The following is an 18,905-nucleotide window of genomic DNA, read 5'->3' as shown; positions in this document are numbered from 1 at the left end:
CTGACCTTTTAGTACACCGCTTTCAAAATTTTTTTCTATCTTAGCCTTTTTTCTAAAAGAAATTTAATTCTGCATCTTCTTTTCTTATCTCATTATGAAGGGGAGAACAGATGGCTGTCATCTTCTCGTTAATAATCTTTCCATCTTCCCCACTGTCATCTAAGTTTAAATAAAATTGCAGCTGTAGAAGTTGTAAAATTCCCCAGTACCTAAGGGAATTACTGAAGGAATGTGCCAGACATTTTACACTGGATTTATGTCTGTGAGATGGGGAAGGGCTAAATTGTTTTTTCATTTTTGTTTTAGCTGAGGAGAGGTGGACCCTAGAAGACAATCATGACATCATCATTTAATAAATAACCTCATAATCAGCCTAACACATTCTTTTCAAACAAATTCTCACAAGTTTGCTTCTTTAAATGGATACTGAGAGTACTATGGAATTTTAAAATTAAATGCAACTTTTATTCTATACAAACTTTGCTAATTATAAAAAAAATACCAAAACATTCGTATAAATTAAGATTGATTAGGCAACTTTATGCTGACAGAAGGCTTCCACCAAAGATTGTCTAAGAATAAAAAAAAATAACATCCTTTGATCTAATAGTCCCAGTTCTGAGAATTTACCCTGTGCAAGAAATACAGATGAAAGAAAAAGTATTTGCAGTGTTAACTTCTAATAGCAAGAAGTAGAGAATATAACCTACATATGAAAGATTAGGAAAATTCTGAAATGTTTAAAGATACTCTCTGGAAAAAATGCATATTTTTTAATATGATAAATATTAAGACTAAAAGATTATGAAAAACATAATTGTTTAAATTTTAAACACATCAAAGAATTATATTTTCACTTTCAACAATATATAAATGTGTGCACGCATGTGGGTAAAAAAATAAAGAAACAGTAGTAAATTGGTGGGTTACTGAAGAGGGCTATTTGTTTATAACAGTTTAAAAAATAATTTGTGCCTGTTAGATCAAATTTAGGTTCTCTAGGAATAAATTAATACATTCAAATTTTCAAGTTGTAATAATAATTGGAAGTATTTTCACTTTTCTAAAGATTAATTGGATAGGGAAGGGCTTTAGTCTTAATTAGGGAAATTAGAACTTGCATGTATTTATTCCTCCCATCTGATACACCAGGTCTTTTATACCTGTTTAATGGATAGCCAGCAAATACATTTGAATATGGTGATTGTCCTAATCAGAACCGAATTTTTTACATAAAAATTTGAACTTTTAATATATGACTTCAAAAGAACACTGAGCATGAGTTTTCTAATAATTAGAATTTTTGGACATTAGACTGTGTTTGGTTTTTAACCATACCTATATAGAGACAGACAATTTTGATATTATTCATAATACAAGAGACAGACTATTTTAATATTTTGATATTATTATTCATAATATAAGGTCTTAAAATTGATATGCAAGTTTTGCCTAAGAAAAGTTTATGATATAATAATATATTTTTGCAATAGAATTTGACCTGCTTCTCAATGCATTAAGTAAAATAGCAAATTACACATATTGTCATGTGAAGAAATGTATTTCTACATATAAATATACTGATAGCCAGAATTTTTACTAAAATGTCAAAAATAAATAATGACTAAATGATACTTACATGGAGCCAGAATTTAATGACCTTTGACAGTATTTAATGAGATATCTTCAATCTTAAATGGGAACATTTAGCCTTTTATTTTATTTTATATTTTCAGCCTTTATTTCATTGTCCTTTCACTTTTGGCCATGGAAGTTTCAAATTTCAAACTCATTTCTCTGTTCTTTTACTTAAGTTTTTCAAAAATTGCAGTGATAGTATGCCACTGTTTTTTCATTTTTGTCATTGTTGTAGGCTGCCTATTGTGATTTCCCTTTTTACTAAAGTTTAGTGCTGTTACAGTCTACTTGACTAAAAAGTCTAAAATCATTTGCAAAACACTTGTTTTGCTTTTACAATCTGGGTGTTGATTTTTAATAGAATCAAAAGGAAATTCATTAATTTTTATTTTACTTACTTACTGTTATCTTGAGTGACACACATCCCTAATTTAAACATCTTTAGTTTAGATCTAATCACATATTTTATTAGAACATTTGTTTTCATATAGAATAATGATGTTTGATTCTGTATTTTAATTTTTTTTTTTTTAGGATATTTTGTATTGACTAAAAGTGGTTAATTCTGATTCCCATAGCTATTTCAGTTACAAATAGCCGTTAATTCCAGAAGAATAACAACCCTTTTTTCCCTCGCTCACTCTGTCACACAGGCTGGAGTGCAGTGGTGCAATCATAGCTCTCTGCAGCCATGAAGTCCTGGGTTCAAGTGATCCTCCTGCTTCAGCCTCCTGAGTAGCTGGAACTACAGGCACTCACTACCATGCCTGGCCAATTTTTTTTTTCTTTTTAATTGAGGCAGAGATCTCACTTTGTTGCCCAGGCTGTTCTTGAACTCCTGGTTTCAGGCAGTCTTCCTGCTTCGCCCTCCCAAAGTGCTAGGATTACAAGTGTGAGCCACCAGGTCTGGCCTAAAAATTCTTTAAAATGTGGATCTGTTTACTACTCTGGGATTTGAAGAGTGAGAAAATTCTAAGTATGACTCTCCATGCAGAGTTAATAATCGTCTCCTCCTTTGGACATTTAACAGATCTCCATTTTGAAGTTTTCGTCTATCTTCATTGTATTCTCTCATCATTTTTGTATAACTGTGGATTCAGGAACACCCCTCCTTTTTTAAATTTCCTTTCATTTGTGTTATCTTTTTTTATTATAGGAAAAGTAAGCTTAATATAAATCCATGACCATCGTCAGTGGTCCATGCAGCTAAAACAGAAATACACATCTACTGATGTATATGCTTTTATGAGGTAGGAGGAGAGAGTGGTTATTAGAAATTTAGAATAAAAGAATACCTTCTGTACAGTGCAAGTTTCTTTATAGAAAAGTGTTGTAGCCCTGGAATTCATAAGCTCCATTATTATGCAAAAATTCCAGGCTTTGCTAAGGTAGACAGAGCTACCTTAATGACTTTGAGTTAATGACTTTGGGTTAATCAGTACTTTAGAAATGGGGCTGCTTACCTATATGTAAAAAATTAATAAGATCTCAGGAAAATGGAGAACATGATCAGGAATACACCTGGGCTAAAAGAATCTCTAGTTTTAATAGCTAAGTAGTTCATCCCTTTGTTTCTGCAAAGTGATGGCTTCAGTCAAAACCTTCAACTATATAAAGGAACATATGAAAAGTAACAAAGATGAAATAAAGCATACATTTTATAAGGCTAGTGGCTTGACACATTTTCAAGTATGTATCATTCTGGCATATGCATAAGTTATGTTTACGTAAATAACAACATACTCATGCAAGGTAATTTTAGTAAGGAAATTATTAGCCAAGAAAGCTAGCTAAAATGTGGTCGTGTATTTGTATTTTTGCTTTTTTTTTCTTCAAAAGGAAGTATAAGAGTTCATCTTTCTACTAAACTGATGGAATAATTATGGACTTTATTAACTGTTTATTACAAATATAAAATAGTTTAAATCTTAAGATGTAACTGTGTTTTAAATGGAAAATAGGTTAAGAATTCTTGCTGCAGATTGCTTAACTTCTATTCAGTAAATAAAACCTTAAAATGTTAGTCATTATTTAGGCTTGGGTTAATTAAGTAATGTTTGGCTGGTAGATTCTTCCATTGCATTGATAATGTATCACCATTTGAATTGCTGAAAGTATTTTAAAGCATTTCATTCTTATTTACTTTTCAGTAAATCAACTCAATTGATTTGTCTTAAAAAAAGGTTCCGTAGGAAGTTGATATGAATTTGTAACTGTGGTATTGTCTACGGAGTATGTCATCATTCTGAAACTCACAGTTTCAGATAACAAGTTAGAGAGCGGCAACCTTAGCATGTCAGATTGAGTAAACACATTGATCCAACTAAAAATAAAGATGAACAAAAAAACTTGATCTGTGACACGGAGGATATTTCAGTTCTCATCTCAGTTATGTCACTGAGAAAGCCACTTAAATCTCTTGGGACTTAAGTTTCCTTATCTATAAAAAGAGGTTGATTAGACAAAGCATCAGAAGTTTCAAATCGGCAGGCTGAGGACTCCGAGGGCTGAAGGAAATACAATGTCTATGGTTTTGTCTAACATAATTTTTATATATTTAGGTATGATGTTTCTTATAGTCTCCATAGCTTTCTACCACCTCACACCAGGTTCTTCACACATTTATGTAATCTACCTGGCTTTTGTAGGCATTTGAGTCACAATCCTTGAAGTAGATGTCACTCCCAGCTTTGAAAAAATTCTTGAGATTTTCTATGCTATAACAGCAACTTTAACAAAACACTTTGCCACCATTCAAATGTAGTTATAGACCTGGAAACATCCTTTGTTTTCAGGAAAAGAAAAAGAGCTACTTTCATTCTTCCTTAGTTGGTCTTAGGTGACACAGGATTTTGCAAATTGTTGCTTGGAGTAAAAGCATATTAGAGGAATGTATTTGTTTAACTCAATCATTGTAATTAGAGCATTGGATTTGCCTTACTTTACAGAAAGTTACTACATAACTCCCATGAAACAGAATATTTAGTGAATTAAGACTTACACTAGCTCCTTCTCACGGAAGTACCATGCTGCCCTGTTAGTATCTGCCATCTCATTTTTCTTGATGCCATACTTATTGGACTCTAGTATCTATTAAGGTTAAATTCTGTTGATTGACTAATGCCAGCATGTTGTCAGGAGCAATAGATGCCATTTTAATGTGTTTCTTGTCAATAATCAGTCAAATAAACCCATAAAATGGAGAAGCAGCTGGCATAAGCACAGCCTACTTAATTCTGCAATTAGACATTAGCCATTCATTTGATACAGTAGATATCATAAGAATGTTCAGTCCTTGGCTTTCTGTGCCACCATATTCAGTTAAAGATAGAATTATGAATACTCTGTAAGTACCATTGGGAAGGGGAATACCCGCTTACGTAATGAGGAAAATAAAAAAATTACATATAAAATAGTGAATTTGAGTTAACCATTTCACTGGATTCCTGATGGTTTTTGATTTTATTTTTCATATAGAAACAATATATGACATAATTCCAGCACACTGGCAGTGCTTCTAGTATGGTATTTTGACCCAGTCAAGAATTTTGAGTCTCATTTTCAATGTATAATAAAGTTATTATTTTATATTAGCTTTATTAGGAAAGTTTTTAATTCAGTGAGTGGTTATTAAAATTTATGCCCTTTTTAGAGTATAATTTTTATTTTATGTAAACAATTTTCAAAGCACATTTGTGATAATTTAAAATTATAAGATTCAGAAATTCAGCTTAGCAACCTTGGGTGAATATGACTTTTATATTAAAAACAATGGGGGAGAGAGATCTGAGAGCCAAATAGAACGCAGATAAAACTAACAAATTACGATTGACATGATAGGTAGTCATAGATGTCCTGAGTGTGAGTGTTGAATTTGAATTTGCATTAATGACCCAATTCAGGAAAGACTTGGTGTCTTGACAAATCTCTGCTTTTGGAGAGATGGAGTATTCAGTTGTTAGTCTTCTGACCTTTTTATAATAAACAACATCTTGGAACTCTCAATTTAAGCAACTTTTAAGCATTTGACATATTCACATCATGCTAAGATAATACCCAAGGTTTATCTTGTGTACCACAAAGTGATATTTCAGTGTGAAATACACAGCCTTTAGAAAACTAAGCAGATTTAGGTTCAAATTCCCATTCTGCCACTTAATGGCTGCATTCAGCTTTAAGCAAGTTAACTTCTTAGCATTTCAGTTCCCTCCCCTGAATTGGAAGTAATATACAGTAAATCCTCCTTGTTCGTGGATTCTGTGTTTGTGAGTTTTCTTACTTGCTAAAATTTTTCTTGTAATCCCCAAATCAATACTCACAGTGCTTTTGTAGACATGTACAGAGTAGTGAAGAACTTTAGTTGCCAAACAAGTGTGTCCCCAGCTGATGTCAAACAAGGTGATACTTTGCCTCCTTTTTTCAGCCCTCACGCTGTAAACAAGTGGCCCTTTCACAGTCTATTGATGCCATGTGTTTTGCATTTTTGTGTTTTTGTTGGTGATTTTATTATTTAAAATGGCCTCATAATACAGTACTGAAGTGCTGTTTTGTGTGTCTAAGCTCAAGAAGATGGTGATGTGCCTTTCAGGGAAAATATTAAATACTGTGTTAGATAAGCTTTGTTAAGGCCTTAACTGTAGTACTGCTGGCCCTAAGTTTAATCTTAATGAGTCAACAGTATACAATAAATAATGTGTATAAACCGAAACATACATAAAACAAAGGTAAGTATTGATCAGTTGATGAAAATGCTGGAACCATAGGCCCACAGAAACATAACCTTGTATTTCCTTTAACAGCAGTGGTTCATTATTCACTAATCGGTGTTCATAGCATCTTTATAGAACATAACTACTGTAGATAATGAGCATTGACTCTACTACTCTTGCTGGATTTGGGGAGGGATACAAGTACTTTTAGTAGCTGTTATCACAGTAATTTTGATCAGGATCTTTTCTTAGAACAAACAGTTGTGTCCTTGGTCATTTAAAGTTAGAAAAGTAAAAAGAAAACAGAATAGAATAAATTGGTATTTTAAGAATTTTTTTTTCTCCTTTGACCAGAAAATATTGGTGTGTGATTTTTAGCATTGGATTGGTTAGGCCTTATGATTTATGAGTATTTTATTCTAGATTATGGAAAAATTAAAGTTTTCAGAGCACTGCACAATGTACACATTCAATCTATAGTAAAGTATTTTGCTCATTGGATGAATATTAGGTAACATAGCATTCATAGTTTTTATAGAATGATACTGTTCTCATGGTTCTCTTAATAATAATTTATAAGAAGAGAGTTCTGTCTGGTAGTATTTACAGGTGTAAAATAAACTTATATACAATCAAATAAATTATACTCAGGTTCTACTCAATTTAAACCCAGAGAAGTAACAATGGAACAACTTACTCCATATTTTCTAATGATATTCTACTTTTTCTTTTCATATTTAATGTTGTGATTTCATATTTGTTTAACAAGAGCTATAAATGGCCAAAACTCTGGCTGTGTATTATTTCCTGCTTTATTAGTATTTTTGAATACCACTTCACTAATACATGTAAATCATTAATACTTCCAGAATATTTTATTTTTTTAATATTTAAAATATATTGGTCCTCCATTATTTTCAGAAACAACTTTTCATTCAAACATTTTGTTCAAAACCTATTATCTTTGCTTTTAACCTTTGAAATAGATGCAAAATATAAAAGAATATTTTATTATCTCTCTGACAATCAAATCTGCTCCCACATTTGTTATTCTTTGAAAAGTTAGCCATTTTAAATAGGAAAAGAGGGAAAAGCTGAATCTGAAAAACGAATCTTCTCATGTTTGTCTATGTATAAGCTATTAACCTTTTTTCTTTCATTGACTTTGTAACAGAAATTTACGTAATGTGAAGTTCTTAGAATTTCTGGACAAGAGTAGGGAGTTTTCTTTGTTATTAGATATACCATGATTGAGATTATCTCAGTGGCATCCTTAATATCTTTAAAACATGGATGTAATTTTAAATGTCTTGAAAAATTAAATTTGATAGTGGATTGCTTGTTGACAGAGGAAAATAAAGCAATAAAATTTCATTTAAAATTAAGCGCTCTGAGATAGAGCATACTAATATTAATGAAAGTTCAGGATTAGATTACTGAAATAAAGTGACAGGAAACAGCAGGAATTTTCTTCTTAGGGAAGAGATTATGACTTCTCTTGTACATAATAGGTGTTTAACACGGTTTGAGCATTCCTAATCTGAAAATCCAAAATGCTCTAAAATACTAAACTAGTTGAGTGCCAGCATGACACACATGACCTCACATGATGGCTCACAGTCTAAACGCCGACACAACTTTGTTTTATGCACAAAATTATTAAAGATAGTATATAAAGTTATCTTCTTATATGCTTTATCTGTATAAAGCGTATATGAAACATAAATGAATTTCTTTTTCAGACTTGGGTCTTGTTGCCAAGATATACCTAATTATGTACATGCAAATATTCCAAAATCCAAAACAAAATTGAATGTTAAAACACTTCTGGTTTCAAACACTTCAGATAAGGGATATTTGGCCTAGAAATATGATATAGGAAGAGCACCGAAGAGGAAGTCTGTTGCTTTAGGAAGTGGTTCACTTTAACTTTGCTATTAGTCATCTTAGCAGGTCACTTTATGTTTCTGCACTTCACTGTGCAGATCTATAAAACAAAGTAGTACTAGCTCTTCAGGGTCTTTTCTACCTCGTAAGTCATTTGATTCTAGGTATTTTCAAAATTCAAGTTACAAGATTAGAATAAATAAAACATTTTATAAAGCGGACTCAAACACATTTTTTTTTTCCTCAGAAAGTACCAGTTTTTTCAGTTCTGTCACTTACTCCAAATTCTGCAGATGTGGCTCCTGTAAACAGTTGAAGTTTTGTTATTGTGTCAGTGTGGGGTAATAAAGAAGAAAGTTTAAAACCGATTCTGCCATAAAGTCTGAGTCAGTCTAAAGTGGACCATTATTCACTCGTGGAAGACATTGCATTTCTTTATCTTCTCCAGTATAAGTTTTTGCTCAAGATAATCATTATAGGTCGGCGGGGTGTGGTGGTTCACGTCTGTAATCCCAGCACTTTGGGAGGCTTAGGCGGGCGGATCACAAGGTCAGGAGATCGAGACCATCCTGGCTAACACGGTGAAAGCCTGTCTCTACTAAAAGTACAAAAAATTAGCCAGGCGTGGTGGCTGGCGCCTATAGTCCTAGCTACCTGGGAGGCTGAGGCAAGAGAATGGCGTGAACCCGGGAGGCGGAGCTTGCAGTGAGCCGAGATTGGGCCACTGCACTCCAGCCGGGGTAACTGTGCAAGACTCCATCTCAAAAAAAATAAAAAATAAAAATAAATAAAAAATCATCATAGGTCAAAATACATTTTATTCATACACAAATGAATCTAAATTTGTATTAGATGCAATCGCAGGGCAGTTCTGAACTGTTGGTTCTTGGCCACCCTTTAGTCAAGAAAGAAGCCCTTTTACAGGCGTATGCAGAGTTTACATGCTGAGTAGTGGTTCCACTCCTGTGTTGGAATCAATTTACTGTTGAAGTGAATAGGGATCAACTGGACAGAACTTTATCACTAGCATTTTTCAAGAGGTTTCCAAAACACTGTAGTATATCCAACATATATGTCTAATCCTCAATCTAAAGTATATGTTTATGCAGCCATAGATTTTTTTCTGATCATTTTAAGCCATTAGACATCAAGTGATAACAGGATATAACAGTTTGATATTCAAAACTATGTGTAACTCTGAACTCTTACAGGTGCTATATAATTATTTATTTTTATTGGTGTGGATACAATCTGTCAATGCTGTGTCCATAGTGAATTTTTAAAAACTTTTGTTCCTTTGCGTTAACAACACTAGACAGTGAAGGGGATACCTGAGTTATTGTTCCAACTTTCCTGATACCCTCTGCTATTAAACTCCTGTTCTATTGGAAAGTGTATGAAATTCTGAAGAATGCATAAGTGAATAATATATGGTTCCTAACCCTCAGTGATAAAATGAAGTATTGAGCAAAACAACTTCAAAGACAAATAGGAAATTGTATGGAGGGTTTGTTTTTATAATGAAGATAATTCATTATAGGATCTAGTTTTTAGAATGCTTCTTGCATTTTATCCACAGAAGCCCAGTGAAAAACATTGTTTTCATTTTTTATTTCCATAGGCAAAGAAGCTTCCAGAACAAGTAATTGGGATAGCCAAGTCCTTCAACTCCGAATCTCAAATTTAGTTTAGTTATATGCCATCAGAACAGAAGCATGATAAATATGTATACATGCCATCAGTTCCCTCACTTGATGGTGAACAGGCGTTATCCAAGATGTCGTCTCTAGCTGAAGCTGACCATGTCCTTCATGATTGGTCCTGGGCATCCTGAGGGTTCCTTTCATTTCTAGAGCCTAGCGAGACAATTGGTACTGGCTGCCAGCCAGTGGCCCTACTTAGGGCTTCCCCTCCCAGGTGCCAAGCAGTGGAATGACTAAACAGTGCCAGGCTGAGCTGTCTCTATTGCTCTTGCTTTTTAACCTGAAGCTGTGAACAGACTTACTCAGGCCATCAAAAGAATGCTTTTTTTCCTGCAAAGCCCAACCAAATCATCTCTAGACTGGCGACCTCTGTGTACCTGTCACATGCCAAACCTATCCCAAGCTCTGCTTGTTTATTTTAGCAAGCACTGTTGAACCCCTGTTGTGTGGCTAGCTGAGCTAGGTGCTGTAGACTAAAGCACATTCCTTCATGTCAAATCACTTACAGTTTAACAGACGATTAGACATATAACTGCCAAAATGAGCAGTATAGATGGTAAGTGCTCAGTTTAGGTTATTGTATCATGGACTTTTTATTCACCTTAATTTTGGGTAATTGCTATGAGTGGAAATGTAGACTTTTATTTTTGTCTTTGAAATAGTATCCTGGCTTAGGTTTTTCAGAAAGGAGATTAAAATTACAGTTAGTGTTCAGTACTAACTTATGGCTTAATCCTCCAAAGAAAGAGTTTTTTTAAAATATTTTCTTTATATGGGAAAACCAGTTGTATTCTGTTTTGTTTTGGCATAAGTAAGATTTCTGTTTGCATTTTAGAATAATACTTAAAAACTGCCATGAAGAAGAAAAACCACTTAGGTAAACTGCTTAATTTTAATGAGAGAGATAATGTTCACTTGTTACTTACTTTGCTTTAATTCTTGTGTTTTTGTCAGGGGTAAAAGCATGTCTCCGAAGAAAAGTATGTGAACAGGAAGAAAAGTATGAAATTCCTGAAGGTCCACACAGAAGCAGGCTCAACAGAGAACAGCTGGTATTTTTCTTTTAATACAACTTTCATTGTTCTTACTATGACATATTATTATTATCACCATCAGGAAAAACTTCTGCCCTTTCAACAGCTACAGGTGACTGATTAAAATTTTAATTGTGCTTATTTCAAGCACTTGATTCTGAAAGATGATCATGATGAGCAGTAAAATCCAGAAGGTAATAATTTCATACTGTTAATGGATTTTTGGCATCTTGAACATTCCCATAAACCTTTCAGAATCTGAGGTAAATCTCAGATACAGGAAGTAGCTTGAAAGAAGACTTACAGCTGCTGCTCGGATTTAGCTACCATATGTCTCTATGGCCACATATTGTAGCTTTAATGGATAATATTGCATTATCCTGTTGATATATGTAAGTATATTAGAAGTGACAAAGAAAATTTCCATAGAAGGGAATTATGAAACTTTTTTTTTATTTCCAACGAGCATACGGAAGTGTGTTTCATAGCTAATTGGATCCCTAGCCCCAGCACAATAATCTATTGTGCCCCGTGAATATATTTCTGGAACCCTGGAGGGCACACCCCCATGGCGGCTGCCCTGGAGACCTTAGGTTGGTAATATGTAAGGATCTGAATGTGGATGGGCAGAATTGGATAAAAGTCCATGGAAAAGATGTTGCTCTTATAATTTAATTATGTTTAGCCTGGTGTCTCTGAAGCCTATTTCAAATAAGCTGGGAGCTGTGGGGGCTTTAAGTCTCACCAAATAAGCATAAACATCCTGATGAAAAAAGTTTGATGAATAGTTTTTGTTTACCAAGCACATCTAAAATTTTAGAAGAGTGAAAAGGAACCAAGATGGTAACTGAATCTTAGGGAAAAAATTGTAAATAGGAAGCCCCTATTTGCCTAAATATTTTTCTTGATCCAGTTAGTATGCTTGAAATGTAACTTGTCCTGGCACCTCATTAAGTAGCGTCTTAGCTGCTCATAATTATTACCGATTGAGCAATCCTAATCTAACATCTAAAATGCTCCAAAATCCAAAACTTTTTGAGCTTTGACATGATGCCACAAGTGGAAAATTCCACACCTGACCTCATGTGACAGGTCACAGTCAGAACACAGTCAAAATTTTGTTTCATGCACAAAATTACTGAAAATATTGTATAAAATTACTTCAGGCTATGTGCATAGGTGTACAAGAAACAAACGAATTTCGTGTTTAGGCTTGAGTCTCATCCTTAAGATATTTCATGTATATGCAAATTTTCCAAAACCCAAAAAATTTCTGAATCTGAAATGCTTCTGGTCCAAATGTTTCAGGTAAGGGATACTCAACCTGCATTTTTATTTTCCTCATTCATATACAGTGTTTTTGAATACAGTATTTTGATCTGCCTTTAACAAATGTTTTCTCATTATTTCAGTTGCCAAAACTTTTTGATGGATGCTACTTCTATTTGGGGGGAACCTTCAAACACCATCCAAAGGACAACCTTATTAAGCTCGTCACTGCAGGTGGGGGCCAGATCCTCAGTAGAAAGCCCAAGCCAGACAGTGACGTGACTCAGACCATCAATACAGTCGCATACCATGCAAGACCCGATTCTGATCAGCGCTTCTGCACACAGTATATCATCTATGAAGATTTGTCTAATTATCACCCAGAGAGGGTTCGGCAGGGCAAAGTCTGGAAGGCTCCTTCGAGCTGGTTTATAGACTGTGTGATGTCCTTTGAGTTGCTTCCTCTTGACAGCTGAATATTATACCAGGTGAACATTTCAAATTGAACTTGCACAGTTTGTGAGAGCCCAGTCATTGTACTGTTTTTAATTGTTCACATTTTCACAAATAGGTAGAGTCATTCATATTTGTCTTTGAATCAAAAAAAAAAAAAAAGTCGAATGCCAGATTACTAATTCATGGTGTGTTTGCCATTTAGATGCTGGGATTGCTTTTAAAGCTTTTTCTTTTTAAAATTAGCATGTTTTTTGATTCATCATGTCTTTCTATTCAGATTATTGGGTATCAAAGATTAATGAGAGGACACCAGAATCTTGGTTAAATAGACAAGTGGTATCATTTCTGTTTGAGTCTTTTAATATTCTTTAATAAAATCCATACCTGCCACCAGTGAAAAAACTTGCCATTTTTTTTTTTTTTTAAGTAAGGAGAATATTATCAAACAATTTATTTTGGCTTTATTGAAAAAAGAGTATCTGGTTTAAATGTGCCACCATAGGTGTTAAATTCTCCCATCTGCAATTGTCTTTATCCTATATTGTGTTTATTTCTTTTCCTATAATTTACTTTGTTGTCTGTTTCTATACTTTTATCCCTGTTTTTTATCTTGTATATTCATCAGGAAATCGTGATTTAATCCTTAACATTGGTGTTTTTGTGTGTGGGGTAAAAATCAACACTAGGCTCATGGTACATATTTTTATTCTGTACATTTGCTTATAACTATCAATTTATAACTCTGTTTATCTGCTACATATGTATATATACTTAGAGCATTTTCTCTAACACATTTTAATGTTAATATTTTTTAAAAGGTCTGACCAGTCTAACAAATTGTCAGTCTAACATCATTACTTTAAATTAAGAAGCAGTCTTCTTCTGGTAAACCTCGTTGGTATTTGTAAAATAATTTTGAAGGTCTTAATTTCTTCCTTTGTAAAAGGAAAAGTTTTTTTTTAAAGTTTTTAGGTTGGCATGGAGGCAGAAGTTGGTGATTACTTGATTTACAACAGATTTTTTTCCAGATCATACAAAAGGCCATACAGTAAGTATAGAAGTAGGCATGGGGAGGGCTTACTTATATCAAATAGGCAAGGCCTCAGTGAGTGGGCAGGATACCACCTGAGAGTGGCCAGACCTGGGGAGGTTACTCTGCTCTGGGTGCTCTTATTCACGAATCAACAAGGATACATTAGATTATTTTGAAACATTTTTTTAAGAAGCAGAATTATTTAATAATTCCTTCCTGGACATTGAATATACTTATAAAATTAAAGACTTGGGGAAGGAGACACTGAGAGTCCTGCCAGTTTGGTTCCTCATGAACAAAAGAGGACAGTTTGATAACTACCAGAATAGAATATCCCTAGTTTTAAAATACTGGGAATCTCTGAAGTTCATCAACATCTTAAGATGCACTTACTTGAAAGTTTGAGATTCTGTTTGTCATTTGAAAATACGTTTTGCTCTAATTCTTTGACATGTTGTTTTTTCATATCAAGAAATATATGAACAAAATAATAACCTTTTGACCCTGACCTTGCTGGGTGAATTAGCTCTGAAACACTCTCTGCAACCAGTAATGCATTTGTCCCACATTTCATTCTGATAGAAAGTGATGAACACCATTGCACCAAACAAAAATCCGAGGGGTTAGGTAATGTCTGGATTAAATAATTTAAGACTCTCCGGGGTTTTGGTTGTCATTTTTTATAATGGACTTTAAGTCACTTTCTGTTGCTTCATAGGTCACATTTTAGACAGGTTTGTGTCTGTTCCTTGCATCTGAATTTCTGTTTGTAAAGACACTTTTGAGGTCTCTTGCTCAGTTTTTGTCATTCATTTTCTTGGTTTATCACCCTTCCCTTTTTGTTGTTTTTCCCTGACTGTTAAGCAGTTTCATCTTTGCTTTTGTTAAATATTTGACAGCAGTTAGTTTGTGTTAAGCTCTTGAAACTTTCGATTGTACTTTCTGTGTAGATATACATGTAATTATTTTTTATTTCTCAATCATAGATTCAAGCTTCCTTCTTTTTTACCACAAATCATTAAAGTTATTTGTGTTTCCATATATCTGTGTCTTGTATAAAATTGGCTTATTCTGTGCTGTTGAATGAGGCTCAACATGACTTGGTGAGGAAATCTATTAACTAACAAAAGCTTATCTTTTTGAACATAACGCTTTTTAATTAATTTTGAATAAAAATATTTCTAAAGTGTACTAAGTACTTTATTACCTTAGATTATTCTGAATACAGTATAACTTTGATAGTTTGGAATCATCATTAAGAAACAATTACACACTGATTCCTTTGTGTCTCTATAAAAATGAGAGGCTGGTAGCTTTTCCACATTCTCATGGCTATTTTCTAGTTCTACTTGAATTTGTAGCTGTTTCCCTTTTTCCTTGACAGCCGCCACTTTGTAGCTATTTTTCTGTCTCTGCTAATACTTTACTATATCTAACTTAATTTTTTTTTCTTTTGACTTGCTGAAAAATAGAAACCAGATGGGAAGTATATTAAAATTATGATTGAAATAAGGGTAAATGAGCAATGTGTGAGGGTTTTCACTGACTTCACCTAAGAGGTAGTTTAGCTACTTGAATTTTAGTAAATAGAATTTTTCCTTTATTTCATTGGTCCCCCCCTTTTTTTTTTTTTGCACCTGCTTTGTAAATTTAATAGTTAAGTGACCTCTGCCTAGAGGATGATATTTGGGGAGGTTTGATGTTTCCTGTGGGAATAAGACGTTTCACAGGTGAGAGTGGGGCCACATTACCTATTATTGTTTCTATGGGTCAGTGTGGAAAATGCATTAATTATATTCTAAACGTTCATGGACCTCATTACAGTCACAATTGTCTATTCTGTTTCCTACCCTGAACACATTAAAATGGTAGGAACTAATGCTTGTCTTATTTAATTACTAAAAGCCACCATTTTCTTTGAAGATAGATTGAGCTACAAATTGTAAACTTCATGTATGTCTTTATAAGTCAACCCTTTTCAAAGATATGCACATCAAACTAAATAAATGAATAAATAAATAACTACTGAGAAGTTGTTTTCAGTTAAGAGCTGTAATTTTTTTTTAGTCAACTAATAGGCTTATGCCTGGCTAATTAAGCTGCAGACATTCTTATGAATTTGGGATTGTTGATTATTTGTGTAGCTTTCTAAGGCACAAGGTGCAATTTCTGATACCTGTAAGTTTCTATTAGAATGGAGATGTGAGAGAAGTGGGAAAAGCGTGTTCTTTGACTAGGCTTAAAGGGTTAATGACTAATACTCCAGCCCCAGGGAGGATCCTGAATCGGCTTTGAAGTTAGACATGGGTTTGTTAACAGTCTAACCTGTATCATCAGTGATAAAGCGGGGGTCAATACTGTTCATTTCACGTGAGTATAAAGATGTGTGAAAGTGCTGAGCACACTGTAGGCACTCACAACTCGCCTTCCAGGACGCCTGTGAGCAAGCTCATGAAAAAGTGGCTGTTGGTAGCACAACTTGTGTCAGTCCTGAGTATCCTGGCTCTTGTGTCCCATGCACAAGACTGCTGGGTGTCCTCCTGTATTCACTTTACTGGTTTTAGCCTGAACAACAACCAGAGCCAGGCCTTAGTTTCTTACTTCTGACTTCTCACCATCCCATCTGCACTGGTAAAGTTTGCCCATCTCTGTAGCCACTCCTGCTCATTTAACTAAAATGTTTAGCTTTCATCCCCTCTGTATATTTACTGTGGATACCAAGATTGCTTAGGCCTCCACACAGAAGTGGGGCACCTTGGACAGCACTGGCAAAGCTTCTGTTACCATAATATCATAAATCCTTCTGCCACCTCCACTTGAGGTGGATAAACAAGGATGTTTATCTTTTCTGCCTTAGTTTATAGTTTGTGAGACTCATATTTTCATTAATACCACTAGTTTGTCAAAACCACACCCCATTTGCCTGCTCTGTAAGATAATGTAACCTAAAAATAAAGGTCTTTTTCTGAATCTTACTAATGTAAATGAGATTTTAAACAAATCTGTTTACAAAAATATTACATAGTTCAGAAATACAGAAAGAATTTCTGCAGAATATAAAAACACAAGGAAGAAAACAGGCACAAAATCCAGGGACCATTAAACTGACAAACTATTTTGTGTGGCCTTCATAGTGTTAAAAGTACATCAAATGCTGTTGACAGGAGACATGAGCTTCCATTCACCACATCCTCACCACGTCTCTCTCACCCCTTACGTTTATTCTTTTAGTTGGGCCTTGGAAACATTGACTTAATCCACAACTCAGGAACAACAACTATTAACATTCTTGTCTCTTTTTCTTTCCCCATAAGTTATTGGGGTACAGGTGGTATTTGGTTACATGAGTAAATTCTTTAGTTGTGGTTTGTGAGATTTTGGTGCACCCATCACCCAAGCAGTGTACACTGCACTATATTCGTAGTCTTTATCCCTCGCCCCCCTCCCACTCTTCCTCCCAAGTCCCCAAAGTCCATTGTATTATTCTTATGCCTTTGCATCTTTATAGTTTAGTTCCCACATATCAATGAGAACATACAGTGTTTGGTTTTCCATTCCTGAGTTACTTCACTTAGAATAATAGTCTCTAGTCTCATCGAGGTCATGGCAAATGCTCTTCATTCATTGCTTTTTATGGCTGTGTAGTATTCCATCACACACACACACACACACACACACACACGTATATGTATATATACACACACCACAGTTTATCCACTCGTTGACTGATGAGCATTTGGGTTGGTTCCAAGATTTTGCAATTGTGAATTGTGCTGCTATAAACATGGGTGTGCAAGTATCTTTTTCCAGTAATGGCTTCTTTTCGTCTGGGTAGATACCCAGTAGTGGGATTGCTGGATCAAATGGTAGTTCTACTTTTAGTTCTTTAAGGAATCTTCACTGTTTTCCATAGTGGCTGTACTAGTTTGCATTCCCACAAGCAGTGTAGAAGTGTTCCCTGTTTACTGCATGCATGCCAACATCTGTTTTTTGATTGTTTGATTATGACCATTCTTGCAGGAGTAAGGTGGTATCAACATTGTGGTTTTGATTTGCTGATCATTTCTGATGTTGAGCATTTTTTCATATGTTTGTTGGCCATTTGTGTATCTTCTTTTGAGAATTGTCTATTCATCTCCGTAGTTCACTTTTTGATGGGATTGTTTTTTTTCTTACTGATTTGAGTTCATTGTAAATTCTGGATATTAGTCCTTGTCAGATGTACAGATTATGACGATTTTCTCCTGTGCTGTGGGTTGTCCATGTACTCTGCTGACTGTTCCTTTTGCCATGTAAAAGCTCTTTAGTTTAATTAGGTCCCAGCTATTTATCTTTGTTTTTATTGCATTTGCTTTTGGGTTCTTGGTCATGAAATCCTTGCCTAAGCCAGTGTCTAATAGGGGTTTTCCAATGTTATCTTCTAGAATTTGTATAATTTCAGGTCCTAGGTTTAAGTCCTTAATCCACCTTGAGTTCATTTTTGTATAAAGTGAGAGATGAGGATCCAGTTTCAATCTCCTACATGTGGCTAGCCAATTATGCCAGCACCATTTGTTGAAAAAGGTGTCCTTTCCCCACTTTATGTTTTTGTTTGCTTTGTCTAAGATCAGTTGGCTGTAAGTATTTGGGTTTATTTCTGGGTTCCCTATTCTGTTGCATTGGTCTATGTGTCTCTTTTTATATCAGTACCATGCTGTTTGGGTGACTATGGCCTTATTGTAGAGTTTGAAACCAGGTAGTGTGATGCCTCCAGATTTGTTCCTTTTGCTTAGTCTTGTTTTGGCTATGTGGGCTCTTTTTTGGTTCCATATGAATTTTAGGATTACTTTTTTCTAATTCTGTGAAGAATGATGCTGGTTTTTTGATGGGGATTGCATTGAATTTATAGATTGTTTTTGGCAGTATGATCATTTTCACAATATTGATTCTACCCATCTATGAGCATGGGCTGCATTTCCATTTGTTTGTGTCATCTGATTTCTTTCAGCAGTGTTTCATAGTTTTGCTTGTAGAAGTCTTTTGACTCCTTGGTTAGGTATATTCTTAAGTGTTTTTTTTTTTTTCCAGCTGTTGTAAAAGGGGTTGAGTTCTTGATTTGCTTCTCCGTTTGGTCACAGTTGGTGTATAGAAGAGCTGCTGATTTGTGTGCATTAATCTTGTATCCAGAAACTTTGCT

General features: G+C 34.4%; 1 protein-coding gene across 7 annotated transcripts in view; it reads left to right on the top strand.

The window, feature by feature from the left end:
* BARD1 (BRCA1 associated RING domain 1) overlaps window positions 1–15,765 on the top strand; it is an 83,408-nt gene extending 67,643 nt beyond the window's left edge. For all 7 annotated transcript variants that reach the window (XM_003254038.3, XM_012501991.2, XM_012501998.2 and 4 more), the window contains 2 exons: window positions 10,892–10,989; window positions 12,384–15,765. In XM_003254038.3, coding sequence (XP_003254086.1) covers window positions 10,892–10,989; window positions 12,384–12,716 — 431 coding nt within the window. In that variant the 3' untranslated portion in view covers window positions 12,717–15,765. The remainder of the gene's footprint in view (window positions 1–10,891; window positions 10,990–12,383) is intronic.
* The last annotated feature ends 3,140 nt before the right edge of the window (window positions 15,766–18,905 follow it).

Source organism: Nomascus leucogenys, chromosome 22a (genome assembly GCF_006542625.1).
Source record: "Nomascus leucogenys isolate Asia chromosome 22a, Asia_NLE_v1, whole genome shotgun sequence".
Taxonomy (NCBI): Eukaryota; Metazoa; Chordata; class Mammalia; order Primates; family Hylobatidae; genus Nomascus; species Nomascus leucogenys.
Note: the sequence above shows the minus strand (reverse complement) of the source record. Positions and strands in the feature narration are given on the sequence as shown.